Source organism: Moschus berezovskii, chromosome 7 (genome assembly GCF_049115385.1).
Source record: "Moschus berezovskii isolate FMDL1 chromosome 7, NW_MosBer_1.0, whole genome shotgun sequence".
Lineage (NCBI taxonomy): Eukaryota > Metazoa > Chordata > Mammalia > Artiodactyla > Moschidae > Moschus > Moschus berezovskii.
In genome coordinates, this window is record NC_142466.1 from 101,088,020 (window position 1) to 101,101,566 (window position 13,547).

Genomic DNA, 13,547 nt, shown 5'->3' on the forward strand with positions numbered 1-13,547 from the left:
GTGCTGCTTCTGTAAGGAATGGCTCACCGCAGAACACATGCTGAACATTATTTGTGCTTTTCACCTTTTATTGTAAAAGTACTGATATAAAGTGAACTTCGGAAAACTGAGGGAATACCTGTATCCTGCTATCTGCCTCCTTACCAGTCACTCTAACCACTGTCTTCCTTTGATTCCAGTGTATTGCAAGAACCATTACATAAGTAAATGACTAGAACTGTTATATACATTAACACTGTTTTCAGTTCAGTTCAGTCGCTCAGTCGTGTCCGACTCTCCGTGACCCCATGAATCACAGCACGCCAGGCCTCCCTGTCCATCACCAACTCCTGGAGTTCACTCAAACTCACGTCCACAGAGTCGGTGATGCCATCCAGCCATCTCATTCTCCGTCGTCCCCTTCTCCTCCCGCCCCCAACCTTTCCCAGCATCAGAGTCTTTTCCAGTGAGTCAACTCGTCGCATGAGGTGGCCGAAGTATTGGAGTTTCAGCTTTAGCATGAGTCCCTCCAATGAACACCCAGGATTGATCTCCTTTAGAATGGACTGGTTGGATCTCCTTGCAGTATAAGGGACTCTCAAGAGTCTTCTCCAACACCACAGTTCAAAAGCATCGATTCTTCGGCGATCAGCTTTCTTCACAGTCCAACTCTCACATCCATAGATGACCATGGGAAAAACCATTGCCTTGACTAGACGGACCTTGGTTGGCAAAGTAATGTCTCTGCTTTTTAATATACTATCAAGGTTGGTCATAACTTTCCTTCCAAGGAGCAAGCGTCTTTTAATTTCATGGCTGCAATCAGCACCTGCAGTGATTTTGGAGCCCAAAAAAATAAAGTCTGACACTGTTTCCACTGTTTTTCCATCTATTTCCCATGAAGTGATGGGACCAGATGCCATGATCTTCGTTTTCTGAATGTTGAGCTTCAAGCCAACCTTTTCACTCTCCTCTTTCACTTTCATCAAGAGGCTTTTGAGTTCCTCTTCACTTTCTGCCATAAGGGTAGTGTCATCTGCATATCTGAGGTTATTGATATTTCTCCCGGCAATCTTGCTTCCAGCTTGTGCTTCTTCCAGCCCAGCGTTCCTCATGATGTACTCTGCATATAAGTTAAATAAGCAAGGTGACAGTATACAACCTTGACGTACACCTTTTCCTATTTGGAACCAGTCTGTTGTTCCATGTCCAGTTCTAACTGTTGCTTCCTGACCTGCATACAGGTTTCTCAAGAGGCAGGTCAGGTGGTCTGGGATTCCCATCTCTTTCAGAATGTTCCACAGTTTACTGTGATCCACCCAGTCAAAGGCTTTGGCATAGTCAGTGAAGCAGAAATAGATGTTTTTCTGAAACTCGCTTGCTTTCTCCATGATCCAGCGGATGTTGGCAATTTGATCTCTGGTGCCTCTGCCTTTTCTAAAACCTGCTTGAACATCTGGGAGTTCACGGTTTACATACTGCTGAAGCCTGGCTTGGAGAATTTTAAGCATGACTTTACTAGCATGTGAGATGAGTGCAGTTGTGCGGTAGTTTGAGCATTCTTTGGCATTGCCTTTCTTTGGGATTGGAATGAAGACTGACCTCTTCCAGTCCTGTGGCCACTGCTGAGTTTTCCAAATCTGCTGGCATATTGAGTGCAGCACTTTCACAGCATCATCTTTCAAGACTTGAAATAGCTCAACTGGAATTCCATCACCTCCACTAGCTTTGTTTGTAGTGATGCTTTCTAAGGCCCAAGAACTGTACAAAAAAGATCTTCACGACCAAGATAGTCATGATAACGTGATCACTGACCTAGAGCCAGACATCTTTGAACACTGTTTTACTAATCTGTAAATCCGGCAGCATCTTCTCCGTTTTAGTGCTCTCAGTTACTTGTTGGTGTTATCCATCTCCCTTACCTTTTACAGTCTGCATGGCACTAGAAAAACCCAAAGGGGAAAGCAATTCCTGTTCTTTATGGCCCCATAGGAAATAGCAATCTGACTAATTTTATATTTTGCCCTGTATCTTCTTTAATTCTATAAAACTCTGAATTTGTATACCAGTTAATGAGAGTGCTGTAAAAGTGGTAGTACCTATGAGCTCAATCACTTTTAACAAATTTTTTGGTAATGGGTTTCTTAAAGCTGTTACTGACATTAGTATCTACAGAGAATCTATATTATGTTAGATACTGAACAGATTAATAATGCACATACTGTGATCTTTCTGTTAAATATTCCTGCTGGTTTTTGTTTCTCCATTAAATCTTTGCAGTATATGGTACCTTCATGGAAGTATTTTGTCTGAATTTGAGCTTCTTAACATCGTGAAATTTGTTTCCTTATACTTTTTGCTTTTATTATATAATAATAACTTGAGCTAGTTTTTTTTGTTGTTTTTTAATTTTCCAATGCCCATGTCCATATCAGAGATGAAGGGCCTATATTGTTGATCAGTGGTTCTCCTTTTTTTTGTTATTGTATTATGAATCACCACATGTAAGAAAATATATGGAATTATGCAGGGAACAGGATAAAAATGTGGCCAAGCTCCTAAAACCTTTTCTCCACAAAGGAGAGGGACAGCAAGGAAACTAGCAAGACTGGCTGGAGTTTTTCAGGGAGAATATGAAGCCGTCTTGAAATGTGAGGCTGTGAGGAGAAATAAGTTAAAAGGATTTTTAGAAAGTTCTGCTGCTCCTCATGATTTGATTATCCTTCTGTTGCTGCTGCTGCGTCACTTCAGTCGTGTCAGACTCTGTGTGACCCCACAGACAGAAGCCCACCAGGGTCCCCCATCCCTGGGATTCTCCAGGCAAGAACACTGGAGTGGGTTGCCATTTCCTTCTCCAATGTGTGAAAGTGAAGGCGCTCAGTCATGTCCGACCCTTAGTGACCCCGCAGACTATTGCCTACCAGGCTCCTCCATCCATGGGATTTTCTAGGCAAGAGTACTGGAGTGGCTTGCCATTGCCTTCTCCTCTGTAGTCTCCCTCAAAATTTTTTTCAGTAAGTTTCTTCATTAACCAGAGAAGACCACGGGCACTCTGAAAATGAGATGTTGGAGTGGAAACTTGAGGCACCAGTTAATGTCTGAAGTAGAGGAAGAACAGTGCAGGGGCTATAAGGCTACAGTGAGCTTATGTTCAGGAAACTGAAAAGAGACCATATGGCTGGAGCCTAGGGAGGAGTGTGTTGCCAAAAGTTCAGAGATAAATAGGAGTCAAATTATGTAGGACTTTATACATCACGGTGAAGAGGTAAAAAAGTTAAACCTTTATGTCACTGCTAAGACTAACCTTGCATGCAAGGCTACTTTTGAGTTTACATGACAAATATTCCTTTTTTTGCTTGGCTACTGAGTAGATAAGGGAATATAAGTGGAGTCAAAATGTTTCAAGAGTTTGTGCTATAAATTCTCAGCTATAGTAATTGAATTTTATATACAGATGTGTTTACTTTCCTCAGTTTGGCTTACGTTGTAACTCAATGTAGTGTATCTTTTTGGTAAGAAGGAGTTGTATATATTGCATATAAAAATAGTAAAATCTCTGTATTCTTGACTGAAGCCTAAAATAGAAATTTTTTGGTTTTCTCAATTAAGTCTGCTTTTTATCTTACTAGTATAATGACTTGATGAAGAAGAAGAGAATTGTAGAAAATGACAAATCCAAAATCCTGGCAACTATAGAAGACCTTGACCAGAAGAAAAACCAAGCCATAAATATTGCTTGGCAAAAGGTATTTGAACCCAAAATATTACTGTTTATTCTGTATGAGGCAAAGATGGAAGATGACATCACGTTAATAGCATTGTACTCTAAGATAAATTTGAAGCAACAACTTTGTGTTTGAATGCGGCACATGCTCATACCTTAATTAAAACTTTGTTGACTTTTTAAAGTATTTTGTCCTTTTGGACTTTACTACTGATTTGCAAAGATTTGTTTGTCACTCATTATGTTCTTACTGTCTGCTTGTCTGGTTCTTAAGCTATATTAAGTTAACTTTGTAGATTTCTCTCCATCACTTGCTAATTCTGGGTTATCTTTAAAGGGGACAGTATTTGCCCTCTTTCTTTCTCATGAGATCATAGGTTCTAATATTGGACAGTATTCTAAGGTTTCTTCCAAATATCTGCCATACCCTTACTCATACTCTGCCTAAAACTGGAAGCATTATCTGTTTCACATTGCGGAAGTGCTCATTGTTGGAATACCTCTCCAAAGGACCCCTTCAGTTGTAACCTCTTCAGTTTCTCTTGCCGTGACCCGCAGAGGTCAAATACTAGTGCTAAAAATATTTCTATAACAAGATTGTATTCCACTTATAAATTATTATTTGTGTTTCAGAATTTATAAGTATTATACATTCTTAGGTTTTTTAGCAAATCATTTTTATAATGTTAGATTAATAATTATGAAATGTTATTTTTATGTAAATATAATTTATTAACAGACCATTTGCTCTTATTTTACATGAATCATCTTAAAACAGTTCTATAATTTTGACAATTATTATCTCTTTTATAAATGAAGAAACTAAAGCTTAGAAAGTTGAAATTAGCCTAAGATCGTAATAGTCAAAAGGTAGGAATTCTCTTTTCCTAAATTAGAACTTAAGTTAAAATTACCTTTTGTTGCTCTTTAGGAATTAGAACTGATTAATTGGGAAGTCAGTATTTCCAGGATTTATATTCAACAAAATCCCAATTAACCATTTTGGTTTTGTTTTATGACAACTTCAGCAGATTTCAAGGCTCCTTACTGTTATTTCTACTTCTCTGGCTGCATAGATTTATCTCCTTTAGCATAATCCTTAGCTTCTTCTATAAAGTTTTTCTACCATAACAAAAGACTCCTAGTCAAAAGCTTTCATAGATACTGTGTTGTTTGGCACTTTAGCAAGCCTGGGCTTCTAGGATTTAACTGGGCACCTTACTACTTTTTCTCTTTTTAATTTTGCAGAAACTTTATTTTTGAAAATGGCAGAATAGTTATCTTTTTCATTTGCCTTATTTTTCCTGCTCTACAACTTATTTTCATCATTCGTCTCCCTGTAGCATTTCTGTCATTTAAAAAATGCTTGCAAAAAGTTGGCCCTGGTATCCTTGTACAACATTTGGATTTAACACTAGATCTGAGATTCTGTCTCTTGGTTTCCCCATGATTACTGGATTTGAGTACAAATTTATATTTTAAACTGATTTTTCTCCAGTCTCCAAAGTTCTCCCAACCCAAGTAAGTTTACCAAGTGCTTATTATATATGTCAGACAATATTCTCATGTTAATTTTCCCATTTAATTCTCAACAGTAACCTAATGAGATGGGTATTATTATCAGCATTCCATACTTCCTTCCTTATGGCTTTAAGTGTACTTCCTTCACAACACCAGAGTATTTTAGAAACTGGTTGTATTTTTGTTTCTTTCTTAACCTCATTGGATTTTCAGCATTCAACTTACTTCCTGTCTATGATAGGGCTGTATTCTTCTCTACCTATTAACTGATAAGATTCTCTTTTCCCTTTTGAATAATCCACATGGGATCCCATGGTCATCTTTTGGATTTATTTTGCATTCCACTATCTTAATTTTGAGCTTCCTTTCTCCTGTCTGGTCAAAAAATTTCAAGTGTTTGTAAACACTGTGTTATCTTCCATCTTTCCCCCATAAAAAGAGTGGACCTCTCCCCATTGTAATGAACCTTGTGTAGCTCTGGAAGTCTATCCTAGATAAAACTAGAATCTACTTTCTCTGTGTAGGCTATTAGCATGTGTGCAGTTGTTCTTAAAATATGTGTTCCTTAGCAAATTTATATTTAGGAGACTGTTTAAGTCTAGGAGATTTCCTATTACTCCAGATATTCATAAAATATGTACTTGCATTTGAATTTTATACGTGAATGGTGAACTTGGCTGTCATATATCTTTGTTGGGGGGGTGTGTGTGTGCACGCGTGTATACACTCAATTTTGTCTGGTGAACCTCTAAGATTATTAGTCACGTCTGAAGACAGATGGCTGAATTCTCAAGTCAGTGATCAAATGTGTATGCACAGAAATTACTCAGTTTCAGCCTAGAATATTGGTCCTAAATCTCTGTGTAATCTCTTGCTGCAACTTCATGGGGCTAGGCCAAATAGCTTCTTCAGCCTTTTTCTTTTGGGGCTTAGTCCTATTCCTGTCCCTTGACAATCTGTGAAAAGTATAGAAAAGAACCATTGAACACCTTTAACAGATGTTTTGATTTCATGCTTCTTTTTCTCCTAGACTTCACTCTGATCTTAAGCTTTTTAAAATTAGCTGATAATGACAGGCCTGTCTTACCATAACAGTCAACAGAAAACAAATTATACCAAAAAAGTTTTTTTCTCCTCCAGCTGAAAATTCAGTCTCTCCTATATTATCCAATTGTGTGTCTCTGAGGATTTCTGCAACCATGGCCGCCTGTTGTATCAAACTTCATCCTAGTGTTAGAGGTATAGCCTGTATGTAGTTTCCCCGCAAAGTTTGAGCAAAGCTCAGTAAATGATTTCTGTGAAGAGACACATAAATATATCAATATATCAGCCATATACTCTCGTTGCAACCACTGGACTCTAATGTTGCAGTGTTGTATTGCTAGCAGCTGTAGACAATACATGAATGAATGGGCATGACCAGATTTGTCATATGGACCATAATTTGCCAACCTGAAAACAAGAGTAACAGATAACAAAATTCACCTGCTGGTTTACAAATATACATGTCATTTGATTTTTCTTGGAAAACCTCCTATGATATAAATCATGTTTTCATCCAGGTAAACAAGGACTTTGGATCTATTTTTTCTACTCTTTTGCCTGGTGCTAATGCTATGCTTGCACCCCCAGAAGGGCAGACTGTGTTGGATGGTCTGGAGTTTAAGGTTGCCTTAGGAAATACTTGGAAAGAAAACCTAACTGAACTTAGTGGTGGTCAGAGGTGAGTGAGTAATCCCTTTGAAATAATTCCTCTTATTTTATTATAATCCATCAACTGTTTTCCTCCCAGTTTTATTTCAGATTTGCTTTTCTATATTTGCATGTGGAATTTAAGGAGCCTAATTTGTGAGACTATGAATTCTGATTAGAACACTTGACTAAAATGATAGGCAAAAAGTAGAAATAAGGATTAGCATCTAGGAAACTAGACCAAATACATGAGAAACAATTATTTTCAGATACTGGAAAATGAATGACCCATGACTATGATTCTGAGAGAAAAGAAACAAAACGCTGAGTCCAGTGTTTACCCTAGCTTTCTCCCTAGGAGTAATTCTTGACTGCAGATGCAGGGAGGGAAAACCGCACAAAGCCCAGTAGTCTTACTAAATGAAGGAAACATTAGAATTTGGGGAAGTCCCAGGGAAATACGTCATGGCATTAGGTTTGCACTGTCCCTAAAGTGAAGGCTATTCTAGACACACCTTAGCAAAGGTTAATTTCAGGCTTAACGCTATTTAAAGACAGACCACAAAGTTGAGACTGTAAACAACATAATGACAGTGTTCAGCGTCTAATAAACACTACTAGGCAAAAATCAAGAAAATGTGATTTATATCTTAGAGGAGGAACAGACCCAGAAGTGACAGGTGATAAAACTAGCAGACACGAAGTTAAAGAGAGTTACATTAAGTATTTCCAAAGATTACAAGGTAAGAGAAATGAAAACTATTAAAGAGTCCAGTGAAACTTCTAGAGATTTTTTTTAAAAAACAAACTTGAAAGGAAAAGTTCTCTGCCTGAGATTGATAACAAATTCAACATTAAAAGGAACATGAGTGAATTTGAAAACATAGCAATAAACTATTAAAGTTAAACTTAGAAAGAGCTTCAGTGACCTGTGGGGCAATATTGAGTACTCTGACGTACATATTATTGGAATTTCAAAGAGAGGAAGATGTGAAACAAGACTTACTTGAAGAAATAACAGCCCAGATTTTCCAGATTTGATGAGTTCTGTAAATCCACATACTTGATTTCTGTGAACCCCAGGTAGGATAAAGGGTGGCCAGATGTTAAAGAATCTTCCTGTAATGCAGGAGAGCTGGGTTGATCACTGGTCAGGAAAATCCCTTGGAAAAGGAATGGCTACCCATTCCAGTATTCTTGCTTGGAGAATTCCATGGACAGAGGAGCCTGGCAGGTTGCAGTCCATGGGGGTGGCAAAGAATCAGATACCACTGAGCAACTAACACTTAACAATTCACTTTCACACGTAGGATAAACATATGCACTCGCTTCCTACACATACAATAACAACAAAGCATGTCATATATAGTTCCTGAAAACCAGGAATTAGGAGAAAAAAAATCCTAAAAGCAGCCAGAGGTAAAAAGGCACATTAAATGCCAAGGAACAAAGATAAGAATGACTTTAGACTTCTTGTCAAAAACTATGCAAGCCAGAAGTCTGGAACAATATCTATAAAGTGCTAAAAGAAAAACATGATAACCTAGAATTCTGTATGTAGAAATATTCTTCATATTGAAGGCAGTATATGTTTTCAGAAAAACAAAAGGTGGAAGCATTTAATTCCAGCAGAGCTGTGTAAGTTAAAGGAAGTTCTCTGGTGAAAGGAAAATGGTACTAAATGGAAACTTGAGTCTCCATGACAATGAAGAGTACTAGAAATAATATGTTCTGGACTTCAGGAAAGTTTCTCCAGCCTTACACAGTGATTCAGACAGCATACTGAGAGAAACTTTAAAAGATCATTTGACCTAATTCCTTATCTGCATGCAGAGAGCCAAATGATTAAACCCCTCTGAGAGAAAATTGTGAATATTCATATAATTGAAGATGTGTATTAATTTTTATTTTCCCCCTCCAGGATGTACAGTCCATACTCCTTGATCTCATGTGCTCTTTGCTGTCATGGAACTCTTCTCCTTTGGATGTAGAAAATACTAAGATCTGTTCATTTCGCTTATGAGATCTTTTGTCATTTTTATGAATAGAATAGCAGTCCACTTTATTATTTTTCATTATTGATAAAATTCCTTAATGTTCTAAAAGATTCAAAAAAGACAGCTGCCTGGTCAATCAAAATTGAATTCCACAGTATAGATCCCAACGTCTTTAATTGTTTTTGCCAAAGTCCTAGAAAAAATTTTTTGAGGAAAATAGAGAATATTTGCTTATTTTCTTACTGGAACCTAAAAATTATTTCCATAATTAAGACAATATAAACTTATTTTCAGATATACCACAGTCTAGCATAGTGGTTTAACTTTTGGTGAGCCTTTTTTTTCCTCCTGAATGATTAAGTTGAAAGCTCAATGCCTTAAATATTCGGCACAGAGAAAGCCATTGAAAAGTAGTTTTAGGTTGCTTTAATGAGCTCAGCTACCCTGTAGGGTAGAGGTCAGCTTGCTTGCTTTTTATTGTACTGTTTCATTCCTTTCCTTTGCTAGAAAATTTGGTTCACCTTCCTAGACCCCTTCTTCTACACACATTTTTCCCCCACTTACATGTTTCTTAATAAAGACCCTATTGGAATACAGTAAGGATTAGACTGTTTAGTGCAGCATGCTAGAAGATATTTGAAGTTATAGAGTTAAGTGTGTTACAGCTGTTACTGTAATTTTAATTCTATTTTTAAATAATTATAAATGTTTTATATTGCAGTAAATAAAGATTTTTAATGCTTAAGAAAAAAATATTTTGAGAAGTATTATATTTCTTCATACCAGATTAGAACAAAATCCGTTACAATTAAAAGTGATATAAAAGAACTGAGTTTTGAGGAAGGAAAGGAAAAACTGCTGCTGCTACTGCTAAGTCACTTCAGTCGTGTCCGACTCTGTGTGACCCCATAGACGGAAGCCCACCAGGCTCCCCCTTCCCTGGGATTCTCCAGGCAAGAACACTGGAGTGGGTTGCCATTTCCTTCTCCAATGTGTGAAAGTGAAAAGTGAAAGTGAAGTCGCTCAGTCGTGTCCGACCCTTAGCGACCCCACGGACTGCAGCCTACCAGGCTCCTCCATCCATGGGATTTTCTAGGCAAGAGTACTGGAGTGGCTTGCCATTGCCTTCTCCGAAGGAAAAACTATTAACACTAATATGATGTCTCTTAAGATTAGATGCTAAATTTAATATTCTAATTATCTGACAAGAAAGAACATATAATTGTTCTATTCAAAATAACACTCATTTAAGAGAGGAAAGAATGGAAAGCTAAACTAAAAGAAACGCTTTAATACAGCAAAAGTTTTCAAGTTTGAAACTTAAGATTCTTTTTTCTATAACTGTCTTCCAGCTAAATCAGCACTATTCATAATAATAGGATAGCAGATTTGCTTCAGCGCTTTGGTAAAAAGTGGTAAAATCAAGTTTTGATGGTATTTCTTTCGGCCTTCTTTTCTCAGGTCTTTAGTGGCTCTGTCATTAATCCTGTCCATGCTCCTTTTCAAACCTGCCCCAATCTACATCCTGGATGAGGTCGATGCAGCCCTGGATCTTTCTCATACTCAGAATATTGGACATATGCTACGTACTCATTTCACACATTCTCAGGTAAGAACCAAAAAGAGCCTCAGAAGAGTTCAAGGATTTGTTTTTCTAAAACTATTCTTTAGTAGTGGTCAATATATATAAGGAATTTAGGATTGAGGAATACCAAGGTGTTGTATATCTCTTTAAATATATAATTCTATTCAAATGGTTCCAGAAGGAAAGAGGCTTTCATCTCTTATTAAAGAAAGAGCCTGGAATTATAATTGCAGGTTATAGCATGAAGAGGAATCTATTTTTTTTATTAAATTATTTAGGTTAATTATTTTCTCTAGCTAGCTGCCAGAAGATGCACAATCAAAACAAGACTGTTTCAAAGATGTACCTGGAAAATATATCAGAAAGTCATGTGTCACTTGATGGATACTCTTTGTTCCTCCTAAAATGCAGAGACAAACCCTTGAAGCTAAAAACAGTTTTCTTATTGAACTGTTGCTGCAGTAACTAGGGCTACCAAATATGATTGTATAGATAAAGCATTCAACAGCTCTGGGGGGCTTCACTTACAGTTATCATAGATTGTGTATTTATTATGGCAGGTTTTTAGCAGATAACAGTGGCATTTAGAGCTAGCAATAAGATAGTTGATACTGACTGGAGAAGATAGCAACAAGCAGTCAACCAGCAGGAAATAGTAACGTGGGTAATGAAGCACTCACAGTAAAATTAAGATACTCCTAAAACTGCATATGGAAAGAATTCATTTAGGTGCCTAATGATAACTATTTATTATGTGCATTTGCTTGGAGCCCAACATTTAAAGAGATAGCAAAATCAAATTTTTTCCAAATGATTCTTAACCACAGTATAAAAAGAGTGAACTTCAAGGATGCTACAAATTTTTCTTTTATGTTTTCCTTTTTCCCTTAAGTTCATTGTGGTATCCCTAAAAGAAGGTATGTTCAACAACGCAAACGTCCTTTTCAAAACCAAGTTTGTGGATGGTGTTTCTACAGTAGCCAGATTTACTCAGTGTCAAAACAGAAAAGTTCCAAAGGAAAACGAATCCAAGGCAAAAAGACCCAAGTGATCACATGGAAATTAAAAGTAAAGATTAACTCCTTCACCTTGACCTGTATTTTAAATATACACTGTATAAGAACTTGGGATTCATGTTGTTTATATAAAAATTTAATATTGTTACCTATTCCATTTTCTCTTACTTATATAATCACTTATCACTGAGCATAAATTCCTCTTTTCTGAATCAGTGTTAACTATGGTCCAATTACTGTAATTGTGATTTTATGTATGTCACCAAGTGTTTTCTCTTACACAAGTCTTTTCTCTATTAGAGAGCCTGAGATACATAGTTGGTGGCAACTTTTGTATGTAAGAGCAAAATTACCAAGAAGCAGATGAAATTAAATTACAGAATAAATATAGCTGATAATCAGCTTTCAATAATTAGCTAATTCCTAAGGTAATATTAGTGTTTTCTGTTGCTAATACTGTCATTCAGGTAAGGAAGAATCATAAAGCAAGTAGCTGGACCAACAGAGGGAACACAAAGAAAGCTGTTAGGCATGCACTGAGCTGTTTGTGTTTAGTTCCTTGAGGACAGTGCCAGGTCTCTGATTTAGACTCAAATAGAAAGCAGATCTTAAAAAGATTCCAATTATTTTAATGATGTTTGAATATCATATTATATTATGCTTAGTAATTGGGCTGTGCAGTCTTTTTTTTTTTTTGGTCTTTATGAGTATTGTCATAAGAGCTTGGGAGAAAGGTATCCTCTGCATGCTGCTCTCTGCTGCAGGTTTATCTGAAGTCTCCTAATATGGTCAGGGATTTTGTTAGCCTTTTCATAATCCAATCAGTAACAGTCTGTTGGTGAGTGAGAATATAGGAGTCAACAGACTAAACCAAATTAATCTTTTTCTTTTAGTCAGATAAATAAATAGATTCATCTGTTCTACCAAAAGGACTCAAAATTTGATGACTGTTTCTTAGTGTCCTCTGTTTTCCAATTCAAAACCATGAATTTCCTTTTAAGATTTCAAAAGATGGCACTAACAAACAGCATAAGAATTCTAGTGATAAGATTCTTAGTATCTCTTAGTATATCCCTAGAACCATGTCTTCCAAACTCCAGATCTTGAAAGTTCTGATGTGATTTAACCTGACCTCAGGTATGTTACTTTGGCCCACATTTCTTCTTACTACTTGAGTTTTTGTTCCTTTTTGGTATCCTTTTCCTAGTATATGCTCATACTTCCTGACCTTGGGTTTAATATTTCTCATCCTTCATCCTCATACATAGCCGAGGATGTCAGGTAACACCCAGGTAACTGATACTGTGGGACACATTGGAAGGATTGAATATGGAATTAGTTCTGTCATCTTTTGGAGGAGGAGACAAAGCTATAAATGCCGAGTTACAGGAAGGTCCAGTATTGTATACAGTAGATGTAAGTATGGTGGTGCTGGTTTAGTCACTAAGTCGTGTCCAACTGTTGTGACCCCATGAACTGTAGCCAATCAGTTTCATGAGATTTCTTTCCAAATGTATTGCAAATTGTTTGCCCAAAATAATTAATTCACACTGTCGTCAATATAGTATACCTGTTGACTTCAATCTGGTCAGCAGTAGCTGTTAATTATAATGCTTCTAATTTACTAGTTATAAAATGGTATTTAATGTCTATAATTTTGTAAGTAATTTGTAGGATTGACTATTTTACCATATGTGCTAGTATTCTTTCCTCTGCCAACAAATTTTGTATTTGTTTGCTTTTCCAATTTTTGTCTATGTATATAATCTTGCTTTTTGATGGAAATCCTCTAATGTATTAAACTTTTGTGAGTAATGTTGTCATTATTCTTTAATTAGAGGGAACACATTAAGGGGATGGGAACATTTGTTTCACAGTAATATGAGTAACTACTATTTGAGCTTTTTCTTTACATCAGACACTATTCATTCATGTTTTCACACTTAATTCTCATAATAGTCCAGTGAGGTAAACGCTGTTATCATTAGCACATATAACTGAGGAAACTCAATTGAGCCGCGAGTTTAAGAAAC

At 36.6% G+C, this 13,547-nt stretch overlaps 1 protein-coding gene across 1 annotated transcript in view; it reads left to right on the forward strand.

The window, feature by feature from the left end:
• SMC2 (structural maintenance of chromosomes 2) overlaps window positions 1–13,344 on the forward strand; it is a 52,317-nt gene extending 38,973 nt beyond the window's left edge. The window contains exons 22-25 of the mRNA XM_088838217.1: window positions 3,609–3,725; window positions 6,787–6,947; window positions 10,375–10,522; window positions 11,391–13,344. Coding sequence (XP_088694343.1) covers window positions 3,609–3,725; window positions 6,787–6,947; window positions 10,375–10,522; window positions 11,391–11,549 — 585 coding nt within the window. The 3' untranslated portion in view covers window positions 11,550–13,344. The remainder of the gene's footprint in view (window positions 1–3,608; window positions 3,726–6,786; window positions 6,948–10,374; window positions 10,523–11,390) is intronic.
• Window positions 13,345–13,547: the final 203 nt, after the last annotated feature.